Consider the following 19,072-nt stretch of genomic DNA (forward strand, 5'->3'; position numbering starts at 1 on the left):
ATTTGGAAGGGAATGGCACTTGGGTAAAGTCTGCTAAGTTTACTTTTGTTCCTTAACAGCACTGGTTTTGTGGAATTTGATTTTGAATTTCATATTAATAAAATAAGTAATAAAATAAGATGGTAAGTATTGAATATAAGGCCAATAATTATCAAACCCTCAACACAAACAGAAACACACTTTGGACTCTTCTGCAAACATAGCTATTAAGGTATTGTGGACATTTACTAACTAAAATAATAGTATTGTTAGGGTCATATTTAATTAATCTTATAGCTTGCTGCCAAGTACTACTATAAATCTTTATCTTCGTAAACAAAAGTCATTAGGCACATGATGCACAGAGTGTAGGTGGAGTGTGGTGGATTAAGTAAGATTCCTACTCTAGCAGACTGAAGGTTTAGAATGAATCTATAAAGGGAGATGATGTTCTCCAATTTCAGAATTGGAAAACACTTGCAGAAAAGGGTCTTTGCTTCTTTTGATACTCTGGTGGCCTACAGTCACTTCTTGGCATACTTTCCATATTAATAATACATTTTATTTATATAGCACCTTTCCCATGCTCAAGGCGCTTCAGAGTCGTACAAAAAATAGCAGGGTATATACAACATTGGATGTAAATGTTTTCCTGAATAAAACAGATTACAAAGTATTAAACAGAATAAACAACAATAAACCAGAGTAAAATACTAAATTCAATACTAAAAGAAAAACCTAACAAATTACCTAATTTGTGATATAACACACACAAATTATCCTGAGCACCTGGACAGAGAGGTAAACTGAAAGAAAGGGCAGAATGTTAAGTTAAAAGCCTTCCTAAATAGATGAGTTTTAAGTTTTTTAAAAGAATGAATGGAATCGGCTGATCAAATTAATTTTGGGATGTCATTCAGAAGTCTGGGTGCTATGGAGCTGAAGACCCTGCTGTCACCCATAGAGTGCAGGTTAGTGTGAGGCAAAACAAGATTACTAGAATCAGAGAACCATAGTATGCGAACAGTAGCAGAGTGATTTAGAAGGTCACTGATGTAGTCCAGTGTAAGGCTATTTAAGGCTTTGTAGGTTATTAATAGAATTTTATATTCAATCTTGTAATACACAGGGAGCCAGTGAAGGCAAAGCAGGATGGGTGTGATGTGCTCACTGTTACTGGTTTGAGTAAGGACTCTTGCAGCAGAGTTTTGAATCGAACAGAGCTGTGATATAAGATTAGAAGGGGCACCTGCCAGCAGCGAGTTACAATAATCGATGCAGGATGTGATAAAAGCATGGACAAGTTTCTTAGCATTAGAAAAGGAAAGGAATGAGTGAAAACGGGATATGTTACGGAGGTGAAAGTAAGAAAGTTTCTTAATGTGATTTATTTGGGCGGGGGATAAGAAAGGGAGGAATCAAAAATGACACCAAGATTCCTTGCATAAGAAGAAGGTCTGATGAGATCAAAGTCAAGAGTGACTGGAAAGGAGCTCATTTTCTTAAGTAGCGTTTAGTGCCAATTTGCAATTAGTTATAAGTACATGTTTTAAAATAAATTTGACATTAGTATATTCTGCATAAATAATTAAGTAATAAGTAAGTCCTTAATATGGCTGTCTAAGCTGACATCAAGTAGGGTCTATTAGAATTTCTCATGCAGAGGTGGAGATTGGTTGGACAGGAGAAAAACTGCTAAGTAGTGTAAGAAAGAACAGGAGGGATAGATAGAGTGGTAACTACAGTCAAATCAGGAAGGTGTGGAATAGAAGGAAATGTTATTGTGCACAAGTGTTCCATAAATGTTCTTGATTGTTTTGTGGTCCTTCTTGAGTCATCTGCTTCTATTAAATTGATTTGGTTTTTCTATCTTAGTATATTCACGTACATGGATATTGCTGGACTTTAACAGAGCACATTCTCATTTACTCACACTCCTCTGTTACAAAAGGCTGCTTGCACTTACACTGATGAGAATATAAGTAAAACACACTGCTTGATTCAGCATGCTTGGAAGTTAATTTACAGTGCCAGTCAGGTTGGCTGTGAAATGGAAACTTGAGCCATCTCCTCAGTACTCGTGTCTCTTGTAGGTACAAACCATAAAATCCAATTAATGAGTGCCTAAGCAAGTGGGAAGCTCCTTTTTGTTTTGTAATGTATGCAGTATTGTCTACGCAACCCAATTGCTGGTGACATTTGAACAGCAACACAGTGGTCAGTCCTTGGCTGGTTCATTGGTCCATCACTAATTAGAAGTGGAATGCTAGTGAAAACTGCTTTCTCTGGCCTTTATAGAGACATTTGCATTTTGATTTGCCTCTTATTCATTCAAGCTGCTTGAGTAAATGGGTGTTAGGGGCATTATAACTGTTCTTGAGTGCAGTGCCTATAAAAAGCATTCAGCCTCTTGTGAAAAATTCCATTATGTTATTGTACAACATTTAATCACAGTGGATTTAAGTTGACTGATCAATGGAAAGATTCTTTAATACCAGCGTGGAAACAGATCTCTCCAAAATGAGCTGAATTAATTACAAACATAATCAAAATTTATCACATGTATTCAATTCCTACAAGTCAGTATTTGGTAGATGGCAGCCATAACACCCTTGCATCTGTTTGCTCAGTTCATTGTCGAACAGCTTTGCACACCTCAACGCTATAATTTCTCCCTATTCTTTGCAAAACTGCTCAATCTCTGTCAGATTGTGTGGGAATTATGAGTGAACAGCCTTTTCCAAATCGAGCCACAAATTTTGAATTGGATTGGGACCTGGATTCTGAATTATCCAATTCAGCACATTAACATTGTTATTTTCAAGCCATTGCTGTGTTGCTCTGTGATTGGGGATTGTTGTTTTGCTGGAAAACTAATATTCTCCCAAGGTCAGGTTTCTTGCCAACTACATCAGGTTTTTCTCCAGGACCTCTCTGTATTTTGCTGCAGTGTCTTCCAGGACATGCTGCAGAGAAGCATCCCCAGAGCCTGATGTTGCTACAACTATACTTCATAATGGGTATTATGTATATACTGTGTATTATGTATACTTTTGATATGTATTCTGGCAAACTCTACCCAAAATGTCCTATGCCTTTTTTCTCTTTGCCACTCTCCCATTAAACTCTGACTGGTGAAGCACCTGGGCAACAGTTGTTGACTGTACAGTCTTGGCCACTGTAGCTTGTAATTCCTTCACAGTTTTCAGAGGGCTTTAGGTGGCCTCCCTAACTCATTGCCTTCTTCTACAATCACTGTATTTCTGTGGACGGCCTGCTCTAGACAGTTATAGAGTTGTGCCACACTTTTTCCATTGACAAGACTCCAAAGGATAGTCAGCAGCTTGAATGTTGTCTCTATTCCCAGACTTGCACTTTCAAATCGCACAGTTGCCTGGGGTATTCTTTTGTCTTTGGTGTGCAGGTTAAGTTACCAAGTTGGTCTTTACACATACAGGTTCATTTAGACTGCAATCAATGAATATCCCAGACAGGTGATCTCCATTGAACTAATCATCTGGTGACTTCTAAAACCAGTTGGATACCCCAGTGAAGATTTAGGTATGGAATGTTAAAGGGGGTGAACTGAAAATAACTGTTTTAGAAATGTTGCTTACTGAGTAATCCAAAAATAAAACTGAATACTTTTGCACTGCACACAAAAAAGATATGCAGGGTGAATATTTATGCAATCACTTAGTTCAGGGGTGTCAAATTCAAACTTAGTGAGGGCCGTGCTGAGAGTTGTGAAAAAAAGCAGGGGCCAGACATTTAATACAATTCTTATTTTTAATGTAGAAATACAACTTGACTAGTAACTGTGTTAAATAAACATGAATATAGTTTTCTCAAGTTTGTTCATTTAGAAAAAAAGATTAAAAAGAAAATAAATAACCAGATATAGCAAAATAATAAATAAGGTCTTTGTTACCGACATTGGTTATTAAAGCAAAATATTTTTATCAAGACTCATTTTTGTGTGAAAGTAACTTCACAATTAAAAACATGGATCACTGTACTTAATAACAAATAAGATAGTAGTTATCAGAAAAATAGTTAATGCAAAAAATAAGAAATAAAAAAAAAAATCTCATTATTTGGCTTTTTTTAGAAACTTAAATGTACACAATAATATGATAATACTGTATATATTACATATAATAATGCCAAACCTATGCAAAATAAGCATTTTTAAGCATCTGGCTTTTTCAATACCAGATACTCTGCACCTTTTCTTAGAAATAATCTCGTCTATTATAGGTTTAAAGTCCTGTGCCATGGCCACTTTCAGTACCGAGACTAGATGCTGGTCTGTGAGGTGGGATCTGTGGGATGTCTTGTTCAGTTTCATAACGGAAAACATTTGTTTGCATGAGTAGGTGCTTCTAAACATTGACATGATACGTGCAGCATGAAGGCGAAGCTGTTGCATTGATTCTGGGAGCAGAGGGACAAATTCAGCAGTCCCAGCTGACTGGTACTGGGTCTTCAGAGCACTGTTACATTGCATTTCAATGAGTTCTAACTGCAAGGGCTCAAGTGCAACGTCAACATCAATTGCAAACAGATTTGCGAACAGATCAAGGTTAAATTTCTGTGATTCAAAAACAGCAAATCTCCTGCTGAATTCCGTTTTGAGTGTGTTCAGTATAAACTTCTGTCGACAGTGGAATTGTGACTGTGTCGCTGACTGACTGGCAAGTAGGAAAGTCCCATAAGTTGCCTTGGTGCATTTGGCCCTCCCATAGACAGTTTCATTTGAAAAGTCTCACATTTCATTAATCAGCTGCTTTCAACCCTGGTGTCTTACATTCAGGACATTGAGGTGCTCTGTTACATCACACATAAACGCCGTCGCTCTGCCACTTTTCATCCTCTAGCTTGGGGATGAGCTTTTGTTTGCTCTCCATAAAACAAGCGATCTCACTGTGGGTGTCATATAATCTTCGCAAAACACATTTGCACGACTTAACCAGCGCACCTCCATATGGTATTGAACATTCTTGTGCACCAAGTTTTCCTCCTCAGCTTCATGAACGAATAAAGTTTACTATTTTGGCTACAACTGTCATGACATGTCCCATGCCCAACACCTTTCCACAGCAGGCTTCCTGATGAATGATGCACTGGTAGGCCGTCAGATTTCCCCCCATCTGCTCCACCTTGCGCCAGACCAAACCGACCAAACTAAGAACCTCCCTGCACATTGCAAGTGTGCCATCAGCTGTCAGGCTAACAAGTTTATTTCATTGCAGTCCATTTTCATTGATGCACAGCTCCACTTGCCTGAAAATGTCCTGTCCAGTTATTGTCCCGTAAATGGCCTTTAAATCTAAAAGTTCCTCTGTGACAGCAAAGTAAGCATCCACTCCCCGGATGAATGTGAAAACCTGGGCAATGTCTGTCCTGTTTGTACTCTCATCTACAGCCAACGAATATAGAACAAATTCCATGGCTTTAGATTTTAGCTGGACTTGTAAATCGGAGGCTAGTTCATCCATCTGACTAGCCACAGTGTTTCGAGAAAGGCTAATATTTGTAAATAACTGCTTCTTGTTGGGGCATACAACATCACATACCTTTTCAATGCAATTTTTAATGAACTCTCCCTCTGTGAACAGCTTACATCCTCTTGCTATTTCCTCCGCTATTGTAAAGCTTGCCTTCACGGCTCCCTCCCTCTGACTGTTAATGCGAGTAAACGTGTTACCGGTGTTGAAGCCTGTGTTTTAATTCTCAGACTTTTTGCAGCCGCTGCTCCTGGTCCACGCTTGTAAAATGCTCATGCTTCGTTTCAAAATGCGTCCAAAGTTTATACTCTTTGAAAACTGCCATTGACTCTTGACATACGAGACACATTGGCTTCTGATTGAATTCACAGGATAAATGTTCTGTTTACCATCTTTTTTGAAATTCTCTATTCATTGTCCACTTTTCTTTTTCTGGCCATTGTTAAGGCTAGCTAAGTTTGGAGAGTTGGGCTGCATGAATTTGTTTGTATGATAGGCTAATTATCTGAAAAAGCGTAAGCGTAACGCTAAAGCGCCTCATACGTTTAAATGTTGTACTGTCACAAACTTAATTTTAAACACCAAAGCCAACATGCGGGCCACATTAAGTTGACCATCAGAATTTATTGGCAGACCTGATTAAAAGTTGTGGGGGCCACTTGACAAATGGGACTTTGTTTCTGTTTTATATTTGTAATTAATTTATACCGCTGTCTAAAATTGTCTTTGACTTTCACATTAAAGAGCCTTTTTCTGTTGATCATTGTCAAAAGTGCCAAATTTAAATCCACTGTGGTTCAATATTATATAACAAAATATGAAATTTTCCAAGGGAGTGAATACATTTTATAGGCACTGTATAAGCTTTAGTATTTTGCTTTCATTTCCTTGAGGAAACCCACGCTGTGTTGCTGCTACTGAAGGTCCTGCCAAATCCTTTCCAACCATTTACTCTATTAAAAGTCTTGAAATCCCATGCTGACTAGAAATTGTCATTTTTATACCTACACTAGAGATTTATGCTATTCATATTTCTTCATTGTATTAAGAACTTGTTTTCCATGAAAGCGCCTTTTTTGCAGACTTTGAGTCCCCAATTTATTGAAGTGTTAACATCTTTAAAGACACTATCTATACTTAGAGTATCAAATTTGCAAGAAGATTGACTGAAATTGTTTTTCTACCCTTTTCTATTATTTTAGCCTATTTCCTCTATTGCTTTCACTACTAATGCAAGTTTTTATTTTTTATTTTTTTTTTCTTCAGGTTATTGGCGCTGCCTCACCATGTATTCAGGATGAAATGCTGTGAAATGGAAGAGGTGTGACAACGTTTATTTTTGGTGTGCTGAAAGAGGACGTGACTTTTGTTTGCCTTTTTTTTTTTTTTTTTTTTTTTTTTTTTTAACATTTTTAAGAATATTTTAAGAACATTCTAATAAAAATTTGAGTTGGTTGGGAGGGTATGATTATATAGACTTTAACCGTGGCCTCTGCCCTGTGGATGGAAGACACAGGCTGTACTGAACTGGAGAAACTGTTCTGTGGGGGCCTTAGTCGTCCCTCGTCCCTACTGTAACCAAGTACTGGATGGATTTTATTTAGTTATTTAAACAATAATAGTGTTGAAATTTTTAATTATAAAAACTTCTGCCGCAAGTTTGAAACAGTTAACTCTTACAATCATGTGAGGTCTCCATGTCTGGTTTTTGAGACAGCATTTCCAAAGCTAGGGTTACTAGTTCATCGTTTGTATTTTCTGGTGCAGATTTTGGCATGAATGGAGTGTTCCTAATCAGTGAATGTTTAATTTTGTTCATGTTTTTGTAAGAGGCTGTACAGTGCCAGTATGAGGTGAATTCTAAGCCTAACTACACAGCCTTGTCTTTTTTTTCTACTGTAATTCTTATCAGCTAGTTAATGAGTGAGGTTTTTGGCCTTTTCTGTCATCTTTAACTGCATTTGGTAGAACAAGAATACAGTAGTCTATCCAGTGCCCCACTTCATGTTTTTGCTCTACCTGTTTTTCACATACCTCCAAGGAAAGTGTGCAATGAATTCTGTCCACAAAGCGAAACATATAACCCGACAGTCACTCCGACTGATAGTAGCTCATGTTTTAGGGTGCCTTCTGTACCCGTGCCTCAAGTTTTGAAAATTAACTGTGTATAGTTTGTTCCAAATACATGAATTCCTTGGTAAAAAATTTGCTTTGTTAACAGTAGGCATTTGAAGTTAAACACTGCACATGGAGGCCATTTTGAAAGCAACTTTCTCCCTCATGTAACGTTGCCTAGATTCTAGTTCTGGCTGCTTTGCCAACATAAGTGACTCAAATTGTCAGTGAATGATTTTTTTACTTGTTATATCCTATTGCCATTTTTTCTCTTTCAATGAAAATTAAATCCTATTCTTTTAATTTATTCTGTCTTCCTTTCTATTTATCTTTCTTATAGTGCCTTTTCTATCCATATCTACCTATCTGTTTTATGGTGCCTTTCTTTATACCTACCTACTTATCTATCATAGTGCCTTTCCAGTTTGTCTGTCTATCTCTCAATCACCTTTCTGGGTCAGTCTGTGTTCAGTTTCTTTTTGAAAGCAGGTGACTTTCCTCATGAATGCAGCTATAGTTTTGAAATGACATAAATAAACCAAACTGACATTGGATCAGAGTACATCTTGGCAGTAACAGGATATATATAGGGAATTTCAGCTGAAATACAGCTCTCTGCACTTTTGTATGTTTGCCGTCAAGGCTACAGATCCCACCAGGGTTTCTGTAGTGACTAAAAACTTAGAGCCTGCCAGCATTTAATGGTCCTATTTCTCAGTAGTGAAGGAAGAGTATGAAGAGTGAAAAGATTTGGATTGGTGACAGGTTAGCTACAGGTGAACTGTAAATAAGCTGTATTTTGGAATTGTTGCTTACTGAATAATCCAAAAATAAAGCTAAACACTTCAAAAGGATGGTTGGTATTTGGAAACTGGATTGAAGATGAATAAGTACATGTTTTTAGGCTTAATTTACTACTATTTAATTTCCAATAAGCCCTCCTCGTTTTGCAAATACCTCATCTTTTTTTGAGGAAAATTTACGAGAGATTTTCTTGATGCAGTTAGCATTCAGACAAAGATTGCAGTACATGTAATATAGTTTTTGACACAGTGCATTGTAGATCGGTTGATTATAATATAATGTGTGTTGATTTTCCTTCCTTGTCCCCGGACAAATCACTAATGCTCAGTAATCAGTGCTTGATCCTTTGGAGGCTAACGGTGATCAGACACCTTTTAATTGTGTCAAAGTGAAGCTGAATGAGTTCAGGTGATGAGGCTTCTGGCAGCATGGTGGCTTTTGCACTGCACACAAAAAAAGATGTTTGACATGTAGGCCGCTAGACTTTTTTTTTCTTTTAATGTGGTTCAGACCTAGGCCAGTCAGGTTCCTTCTGGTTTATGAAGTGTTAATTATTGTCAGTCAAGTTTTCTTCTATTTGTACTTTTCTGATTTGCACAGTTGCTGATAAGATGGCCCTCATAATAAGCTTTGTTCAGTTTATTATTAATAAACCAATATATATATATTAATTATTCTTTTGTGGGGTGGTGTTGTGCTTGTACATTTATGGGCTCTACTGAGCTCCAATTGTGAGTCCCTTTTTGATCAGTATATTTCATCTGTTCCTACACTTTGAATCAAGGTGTAGCTCAGGAAGAGCTCATGAACATTTCATTGTTGGTTGCTTTGTTGGAGTGAGCACTGCATTTAAGTACATAGTTTTAATTTTATAAAAATAAATATGCAAGTGAACTGTATTTTCAAATTATCAGGTAACGACAATATTGGGTGGACAGAGGCATCTCAAAGTCCAATTGCAGCTAAATTGCACAAAACAGAAGAGGGGTGTGTTAAGGCTACAGTAACAATCACGTATAGTGTTAAAATCAAGGAGACATAATAATCAAATGCCAGTGGCCTTTGTCCTCTTTGGGAACAGGGTAGAATAACAACTGTATTTATTGGGCAGTTATTTGTGGGTTATTACATCACTAATAGCTCCAAAAAAGTGCCTTTTAGGTGATAGTAATGTTAACATCTTTTCAAATGTTATAGGGCAAAATACACTGATATCTTAGATTCCCTAACAAATTACTTAAGTAATGTGTAGTTTTATTGAGTCCAGTGAAAGCTTGCTTCTGGAAGAATTTTTTTAGAATTTACCCAGATGTCATAAGTATACTGGAATAACAAGATAGCTCTTGTAGTAATTGCCCATGAAGAAGTACGAAACAAATGGCTAATAGCACAGTTGTAATTCTAAAGGTTTTCCTTTGTTGTTAAAATACCAATGTTAAAAGTGATTAATTAAGAATAAGATGAAGCTCGGAAGGTTATAGAATTTGCCTTGAGAACCATTGACTTTGGGCTGCAAACCAAATTACTTTGAGCTGCATACCACAAAATTGCTAAATTCTTAGTTGCTTTGCTTTGTATTCTATGTTTTGAAAATAGAATATTAAATACCTGATTTAGTTTGTTAATAAATGCAGCTCCCTAAAATAATTGTATTGAATTTTTTTGAATAAATTTTTTATACAAGTATTGAGTTGTGTTGGTTATTTAGGGCTTGATGAGCAAAGCCCTGCTATCCTTTGTAGGAATATGGATTAGGTATTGTAATATCTCACAATTGATTCCCCTGTTAGACTGGCCTATTGTCTTGTTGGACTGGGATGGGAACGATGGGACTTTCTGCTTATGTCCATTCTCTGATCTTCTGGATTGGGATGGGAAGAGGAAAGCCGCCTAGTTATGCACATTGTGTGACACTCTCCTAGGTGAGCTGAGCTATTTGAATAAGACAGAAGTAATAGAGCAGGCTACATTGGAAGACTTATCTCAGAATAACCCGGTCAAGTATAGCTGCCAACTCTTTGATTTAATGTTGATTCAACAGGGGTGGGAGTGTTCTCACATTGAAGGGAGATGTTATGCATAAATGTAATATATGAGATTTTGTATATTTGGCATATTTTCCTCTCTTACTTGTCTGACAGCCGCACTGATGTTCAATGCAACGTGAGTCGGACGTCGGACAGAGTACACACGCAAACCTCACACAGCAGCACCTTCTCCTGCTGCTTTACACAAGTTAACCAATAGAATAAAAAAGTTTATTTCTTTGGAGTGCTTCAAGTTTTTTAATGAGTTTGTTCATGCTCTCCACAGGCAATAAACAGATAAATAACCTGATATTTCAGTAGAAGGCAGAATAAGGAAACACTGAAGTCAGTTGAAAGAAGGTTCTGTGCTTGAGCTTTTTGACCATCAAACTAAGCCAAACACTGCCTTTTATCAAAAACATACATACCCACCATGAAGCATGGGGTGGGACCTGATGTACTGTTCAGGAAACCTGCATCTTGGGAAAAGATTGTTTCTTTTTCCAGCAAGACCAAACGTAAAGCCAACGCTACCCTGCCCATCAGTAACTACTTATGTCATGAAAATGCCTTTTTTGAGTATTCATATTCTAATCACTGCATAAATTTGTCCAGTGTTCCTTAGTGACCGCTTTCCTGCAAACCATAGAAGAACAGAGGGGGGAAACTAATGGCAGAAAATGAAATTTCAGTCAATGTGAACTTGAGGTATTACTGATTTAAAGTGAAGGATTATTTTTGCTGGTTTTTCTGTGGGATTCACAAAATAAAAAAATACAGAAGGAGTAAGTGACAGTAGCTGAATGGAGGGAGAAATAACAATGTGCCATTGTGCAGTGCCTGGTCCGCTATTGGTGCACAGCAAGAATTGACGAAGTGTGAGATATTTAAGAACATTCTTACTGGACTTGGAGAGAAAAAAAAATACAAATATGCCAACCAGGAGAAGGAATAGTGCAATCACTTGAAAATTTAACTCCAGAAATCAGTCTTGTGGATACTTTGCCGAGGCTGCTGACAATGTGTGCACGGGTAAAGAGAGTGCAACAGACGTGTGGACTACAACATCCTTGGGTGGACAAATTACTGCGTTACCTGCGGAGAAACCTATTAACCGGATTTCTCTAGCCAGAATAAGTATTTGCATGGCTTCTATGAATAACTGGGTTATTAAAGCTTGTAAACACACTCAACATGTTATTCCTTTCCTTATTATGTTGCCATTCCTCCTCTAGGCTTCATGCTACGCTGCCAAGCTGAGTTCTGAAGAGGTGCACTGATTTCTCTGCTTGACGTTGCTTTAGCAAGCCTAAAAGCTTTGATTCCTACGTGTTGTGATTTCATAGTGTACCCTGATGACACTGAGCCCAACGCTCAGGTCTCACTTCGGTTATAAACTCTGATGCGAGCAGCCTTAAAATAGCTGTTGGCAGATGTCTGACCTCTGCTTTTCTGGAGTTTGGGGGGTGGGCTGCTCTCGGGTTTCACTGTGGACTTGTTTTAATATTGCATGCGGTGTGAAGCCCACTCACTCCTTGTCTGCACAGCCCTTGGTGTCTTGGAGGGGGGAAGAAAAAAAAAAACACTGCTCTTGAGCCAGCTGCCAGCATGCCGATCGTCAAAGCTCCAGGTAAGTGATACAGGCCCAGTGCCCGCTACTGTAGAGCAAGGTGGCGTGTGTTTGTAGACCGTATGTTGGTGAGTTGCTAGTGTTCCTGAGAATTATTTCATTGTTTTCTTTTTTGGCTGTCTTAAATGACATGCTGTTAATTTTATTATGCTCATGTGTTAAAGGTGGAAGCCAAATATAATTTGGCTTCAGGTTATTTTGTGTGCCCCCCCAACAGTCATGCAGTGAAGCAAACAGGAATTTCTGTAATGCATTAAAAACTATGGCCTGCACAGGCTTTATTACAATTAATAATAACCATTGTATAATTCGGCTTGTTAATACTGCTTTGCCTCCCCCCCTAACTTGAATCTTGTTGTGTAGTGAGTGTGTCTGCTTTAGAAGCACGGTTAACAAAACTTGCAGTTGGCTGGCTCACGTATATTGAGTGTAAAACTAATGCTGTGTGATAAATCCAGAAGTTTAGTGACGGGTGTGCATTTACAAGAAAGGGTGAGTGTGTCAGTAGTTGACAATCCTAGGCATAAACGGAGCAATTTGAATTTGAACCCCATGAAGTCATAATTTATGACACTTCCAACTGATAGATCATAGACTGTTTTAAGATTCATGTATTCGTTCAGTTCAATTCAAACTTTATTAATCCAAGAGGGTAATTCGGGTTGTCAGCAGGTTAACAAAACTTGCAGTTGGCTGGCTCACGTATATTGAGTGTAAAACTAATGCTGTGTGATAAATCCAGAAGTTTAGTGACGGGTGTGCATTTACAAGAAAGGGTGAGTGTGTCAAGAGTTAACAATCCTAGGCATAGACGGAAGGATTTGAATTTGAACCCCCCCGAAGTTATAATTTATGATACTTCCAACTGATAGATCATAGACAGACTGATTTTTAAGATCATGTATTTCAGTTCATTTCAAACTTTATTAATCCAAGAGGGTCATTCGGGTTGTCAGCAGGGTTTGTAGAATCGTAACATAAATGAACATCTAAAACAAGTCAGAAAAGAAAACTAATCATACGTGCACAGTGAACGTAGTACTTGTAGTGTAACATCAGCTCTTTAAGATCATACAGAGAAATTAAACAAGACTGAGGCAAACCTAACGATGTTTGTTAAGGTTGAACTTGTTTAGAAGATTAATTACAGTTGGAATGAAAGAACTTGAGCAGGTTGCTGTTTATCCTCGGAAATGTGATTTAATGGCAACAGCTGGCATTGGGAAAGCGGTGGGTGAGTCCTGTCCTGCTTTCTGTAATGCTGACTCGTTAATCAGGTCTGTCCTTACTTTACTGCTTCATTTCACAATTTGATTTATTCTGTTTTTATTGCCGACATTAAGGATCCCAATCAGGTGCAACAGACCATACAATAAGTAAAGCCAGACTCCTTACCAGATTCAGTGACACAATAGTAGGACTCACAATCAAAAGGCTTCACTCAACTTTTTGCAGAGCATCTTTTCATTTTAAAATTCAGCCACTGGTCGTTTCCAGATATTTAGAACTTTCAACAATCCCCACTGCCTGGACTTTGCTAATTATTTATTGACTGGGAGCGGATGTTTCTTCTAAAATCAATTATTATTTCTAGTTCAAGTAAGGTTTAGCTGTAGAAGAGATTCATCACGGCAGTTATAAAGATCACCGGCCCAGGAATGGTTTCGTTTCATTAAGTAGTATGGAGTCATCGACTAATTTTAAGAGGAACTTGTTTTTAAATTTACTGCGACAACCTAATGGTGGAGAGAAACATACAAGTGAGGTAAAAAAACACAACCTATAGATGAGGACAGCAGCCCCTGACATTCAGTCCTACCTGTTAAAACCGCAATCCACCTCACAAATTAAAATTCAGATTACCACATACACACACTGAAATGTATTCCCTGTTTATAATGTGGCCCCCTAATGACAAACTTGAGAGATGGACTTGCCCCCTGATGCACTGTGTGACCCCTTGTGAACCTAACGGTGCTCGTGTTCCAGAAAGGTCAAAACTGTTCTGCCGCCCAGTCAGGCACCTTGACAAGTTCAGTCTCTGCTGCTGGTGCACTTTTGGGAGGGTGACTGAAATACATGCAGTCGTGTGAAAATGGTGGACTTTTTTGAACAGGCCTATAGATAAAGGTGATATATTTGAACAGGAACACAAGGAAATCATTAATTGAACAAAAATAGCAATAGATGTAATGGTCTATTGGGGGGAAAAGTAAGTCCACTCTTGACCTCAGAAGCTGGCATTGGCCACTTTACCAGGAATTACTTCTTGTAAGTGTTTTGCATAACTGCCCACCCATCACTGACATCGACTCTGTGGCCTTTTGGTCCGCTCTTCCATGCCAACCAAATACCTTCAGTTGCAAGATGTTTGTGGATTCTCTTATGTGTCCTACCAGTTTCACGACATTACCTACCTACTGACCTACCTCACAACATTTCAATGGGATTCAGATCAAGGCTTTGATTAGGCCAGTTCATAATCCCTCTTTTCTTCTTTTTGAACCATTCTTCAGTGGATTTGTTAGTGTGCTTTGGATCTAACCTTCACATTTTCCTCAGGCACACTTTGATATGCCACAGAACACATACTGTAGTTGACTTGATGACTGCAAGTGGCCCAAACCCTGAGGCAGCAAAGCAACCCTAAGCCAGGACATTTCCTCTATCGTGTCTCACAGATGTTATGAGGATCTTCTCCTAAAATGCTGTCATCTCATTGAACCAAACATGTCTACTGTTACTGTGGCCAAAAAACTCTTATCTTTCATTTATGTGTCCAGTGCACATTGTTCCAGAAAGCCTGGTCTTTGCCTAGATGTTCAATGGCAAACCGCAGTCTTGCTCTAATGTTCTTTTTGGACCACAAAGGCTTTTTTCTGGCACGGCTTGCGTGGAGGTCACAATTGTGAAATCTCTTACTGGTTGCAGATGCATGCACTTCGATAACATCATTTGTAAGAGTTACCTGCGGATCAATGACATTTTGTGGTTGTTGGAGAACCAAAAGTCAGCTTTTGGGCTGAATTTGCAGAGCCGACCAATCAGGGAAAAATAAGCAGTCATTTGAAATTGATGCCTCTTGTAGTTGATTTTTTTCTTACAGTGCAATGGTTGATTTCAAATCCTTTTGGCAACCTTTTTAAATTCCTTGTCAGACTCCTACAGCCTTCTTTCTGAGGGCCCTAGAGATCCCTCTTGATCTTGGCATGATGACACCACGCACCTCAATAGCAAAGAGAACATCAGACCCTCGATATCTGCTCCCTATGGAGGTTGTAATCATTGGCACCTCATCCAAAACACCTGATTGAAATTTATGGATTTGAAGTGATGATGAATGTCGGGGTGGACTTGCATTTCCTGCGCAGCAAGTCAGCATTATTGTTAATTTAGAGCATTTTAACGTACGAGAATGAATACACTGTGCCAGTTTTAAGGGTCATTTATTCAAGTGTGGGCGGCACGGTGGCGCAGTGGGTAGTGCTGCTGCCTCGCAGTTAGGAGACCTGGGTTCGCTTCCTGGGTCCTCCCTGCGTGGATTTTGCATGTTCTCCCCGTGTCTGTGTGGGTTTCCTCCCACAGCCCAAAGACATGCAAGTTAGGTGCGTTGGCGATCCTAAATTGTCCCTAGTGTGTGTGTGTCCTGTGGTGGGCTGGCACCCTGCCTGGGGTTTATTCCTGCCTTGCGCCCTGTGCTGACTGGGATTGGCTCCATTAGAATATCATTGAAAAGTAAAATTTATTTCAGTAATTCAGTTCAAAAAGTGAAACTCATAGTTAGGTCCATAAATATTTGGACAGACACACCTTTTTTCTAATTTTGGTTCTGTACATTACCACAATGAATTTTAAATGAAACAACTCAGATGTAGTTGAAGTGCAGACTTTCAGCTTTAATTCAATGAGGTGAACAAAACGATTGCATAAAAATGTGAGGCAACTAAAGCATTTTTTGAACACAATCCCTTCATTTCAGGGGCTCAAAAGTAATTGGACAATTGACTCAAAGGCTATTTGATGGGCAGGTGTGATCAAGTCCGTCGTTATCAGTTAAGCAGATAAAAGGCCTGGAGTTGATTTGAGGTGTGGTGCTTGCATGTGGAAGATTTTGCTGTGAACAGACAACATGCGGTCAAAGGAGCTCTCCATGCAGGTGAAAGAAGCCATCCTTAAGCTGCGAAAACAGAAAAAACCCATCCAAGAAATTGCTCCAATATTACGAGTGGCAAAATCTACAGTTTGGTACATCCTGAGAAAGAAAGCAAGCACTGGTGAACTCAGCAACGCAAAAAGACCTGGACGTCCACGGAAGACAACAGTGGTGGATGATCGCAGAATCATTTCCATGGTGAAGAGAAACCCCTTCACAACAGCCAACCAAGTGAACAACACTCTCCAGGGGGTCGGCGTATCGATATCCAAGTCTACCATAAAGAGAAGACTGCATGAAAGTAAATACAGAGGGTGCACTGCAAGGTGCAAGCCACTCACAAGCCTTAAGAATAGAAAGGCTAGATTGGACTTTGCTAAAGAACATCTAAAAAAGCCAGCACAGTTCTGGAAAAACATTCTTTGGACAGATGAAACCAAGATCAACCTCTACCAGAATGATGGCAAGAAAAAAGTATGGAGAAGGTGTGGAACAGCTCATTATCCAAAGCATACCGCATCATCTGTAAAACACGGTGGAGGCAGTGTGATGGCAGCCAGTGGCACTGGGACACTAGTGTTTATTGATGATGTGACACAGGACAGAAACAGCCAAATGAATTCTGAGGTGTTCAGAGACATACTGTCTGCTCAAATCCAGCTAAATACAGCAGTCAAATTGATTCATGATACAGATGGACAATGACCCAAAACATACAGCCAAAGCAACCCAGGAGTTTATTAAAGCAAAGAAGTGGAAAATTCTTGAATGGCCAAGTCAGTCACCTGATCTTAACCCAATTGAGCAGGCATTTCACTTGTTGAAGACTAAACTTCAGACAGAAAGGCCCACAAACAAACAGCAACTGAAAGCCGCTGCAGTAAAGGCCTGGCAGAGCATTAAAAAGGAGGAAACCCAGCATCTGGTGATGTCCATGAGTTCAAGACTTCAGGCTGTCATTGCCAGCAAAGGGTTTTCAACCAAGTATTAGAAATGAACATTTGATTTCCAGTTATTGAATTTGTCCAATTACTTTTGAGCCCCTGAAATGAAGGGATTGTGTTCAAAAAATGTCTTTAGTTGCCTCACATTTTTATGCAATCGTTTTGTTCACCCCACTGAATTAAAGCTGAAAGTCTGCACTTCAACTGCATCGGAGTTGTTTCATTTAAAATTCATTGTGGTAATGTACAGAACCAAAGTTAGAAAAAAGTTGTCTGTCCAAATATTTATGGACCTAACTGTATATTATATAGATTCATTACACACAGAGTGATATATTTCAAGCGTCTTTTTTCTTTTCATTTTGCTGATTATGGCCTACAGGTGATGAAAACTCTAAATTCAGTATCTCAGAAAATTAGAATGTTACATATGACCAATAAAAAATGATTTTTAATACAGAAATGCTCGCCTACTGAAAAGTCTGTCCATGTGTGAACTGAATACTTGGGACTCCTTTTGCATGAATGACTGGCCTGCTGAGGTGTTCTGGAAGCCCAGGATGCTTTGATCGCAGCCTTCAGCTTGTCTGCATTGTTGGCTCTGGTGTCCCATCTTCCTCTTCTTCATAGATTCTCTATGGGGTTTAGGTCAGGTGAGTTTGCTGGTCAATCGAGCACAGTGACACCCACCACCATAGTCATTAAACCAGGTATTGGTACTTTTGGCAGTGTGGGCATGTATCAGCAGAGGGAAGCATGAAGCGCTCTAAAATGTCCTGGTAGACGTCTGGCTGCGCTGACTTTGGACTTGATAAAATGCAGTGGTCCAAAGTCCTCTTTTCAGATGAAAGTCAATTTTGCATTTCATTTGGACATCAAGGTTCCAGAGTCTGGAGGAAAAGTGGAGAGGTACAGAATCCAAGCTGCTTGAGGTCCAGTGTGAAGTTTCCAGTCAGTGATGATTTGGGGAGCCATGTCATCTGCTGGTGTTGTTCCACTGTGTTTTATCAAGTTCAAACTCAGTGCAGCCATCTACCAGGAAATTTTGGGTATCAAAGCATACAGTATATCTGACTATGTTGCTCAGGTTTTTGACTTGCCCATTTTTGCCTCTACAGAGTTTCAAGTCCTTACCGAGCATTTTTGTGACAATAATTCTTTTATTTTATAAAGATTCCACCCGGCCCTTTTTATGTAGCCAGGGTTTTTCATGGGAATTTCCCCTCTAGTGGACATTTTTGGAAGTGCTTTGGGATCACCTCTGTACTTTAAATTGCTTTACGAGTCCTGTAAATTCAGTTCATCAAATTAAAACTTTATATATTTATATAATAAATTTATTGACACCCACTGCACGCCCAACCTACCTGGAAAGGGGTCTCTCTTTGAACTGCCTTTCCCAAGGTTTCTCCCATTTTTCCCTACAAGGTTTTTTTTGGGAGTTTTTCTTTGTCTTCTTAGAGAGTCAAGGCTGGGGGGCTGTCAAGATGCAGGGCCTGTTAAAGCCCATCGTGGCATTTCTTGTGTGATTTTGGGCTATACAAAATTAAATTGTATTGTATTGTATGTAAGGATTCTGTAATTTCAAAATATGGTTATTTTTAAACTCCTGGACATACTTTTGCTTTGTTGCCTTCTTATTCTATCAGTATGACTTTTGTTTCACAATAATACACTTTATTGATGGAGCACTTTTTCTGTGCTCAAAGTAGTCAGAAAATATTCAAACGTGGAAAGTCGCAGCTTAAAGTAAAAACGTCCTAATTTATTATAAAAGCCACCTAAACCGTGCACTACAGTCGGATTTCATTTACAGTTTTCGTATTGTCGCCATCATCGTGCTGTCCTTTATGTAGACTCCGTCATGGCTCTGATTTGCCTGACTTTGTATGGATATTGTTTAATATGAT

General features: G+C 38.9%; 2 protein-coding genes across 4 annotated transcripts in view; both read left to right on the forward strand.

The window, feature by feature from the left end:
- The window catches only part of nras (NRAS proto-oncogene, GTPase), a 52,296-nt gene extending 42,202 nt beyond the window's left edge, over positions 1-10,094 (forward strand). Inside the window, exon 6 of the mRNA XM_028796453.2 lies at positions 6,756-10,094. The gene's annotated coding sequence lies outside the window, so the exon portion shown is untranslated. The remainder of the gene's footprint in view (positions 1-6,755) is intronic.
- A 1,851-nt stretch (positions 10,095-11,945) lies between these two features.
- Positions 11,946-19,072, forward strand: part of ampd1 (adenosine monophosphate deaminase 1 (isoform M)) — a 133,377-nt gene continuing 126,250 nt past the window's right edge. The window contains exon 1 of one of the 3 annotated variants that reach the window (XM_028796444.2): positions 11,946-12,065. In XM_028796444.2, coding sequence (XP_028652277.1) covers positions 12,044-12,065 — 22 coding nt within the window. In that variant the 5' untranslated portion in view covers positions 11,946-12,043. The remainder of the gene's footprint in view (positions 12,066-19,072) is intronic. The other 2 variants (XM_028796442.2, XM_028796443.2) reach the window with 2 other exon arrangements.

Source organism: Erpetoichthys calabaricus, chromosome 3 (genome assembly GCF_900747795.2).
Source record: "Erpetoichthys calabaricus chromosome 3, fErpCal1.3, whole genome shotgun sequence".
Classification (NCBI taxonomy): Eukaryota; Metazoa; Chordata; class Cladistia; order Polypteriformes; family Polypteridae; genus Erpetoichthys; species Erpetoichthys calabaricus.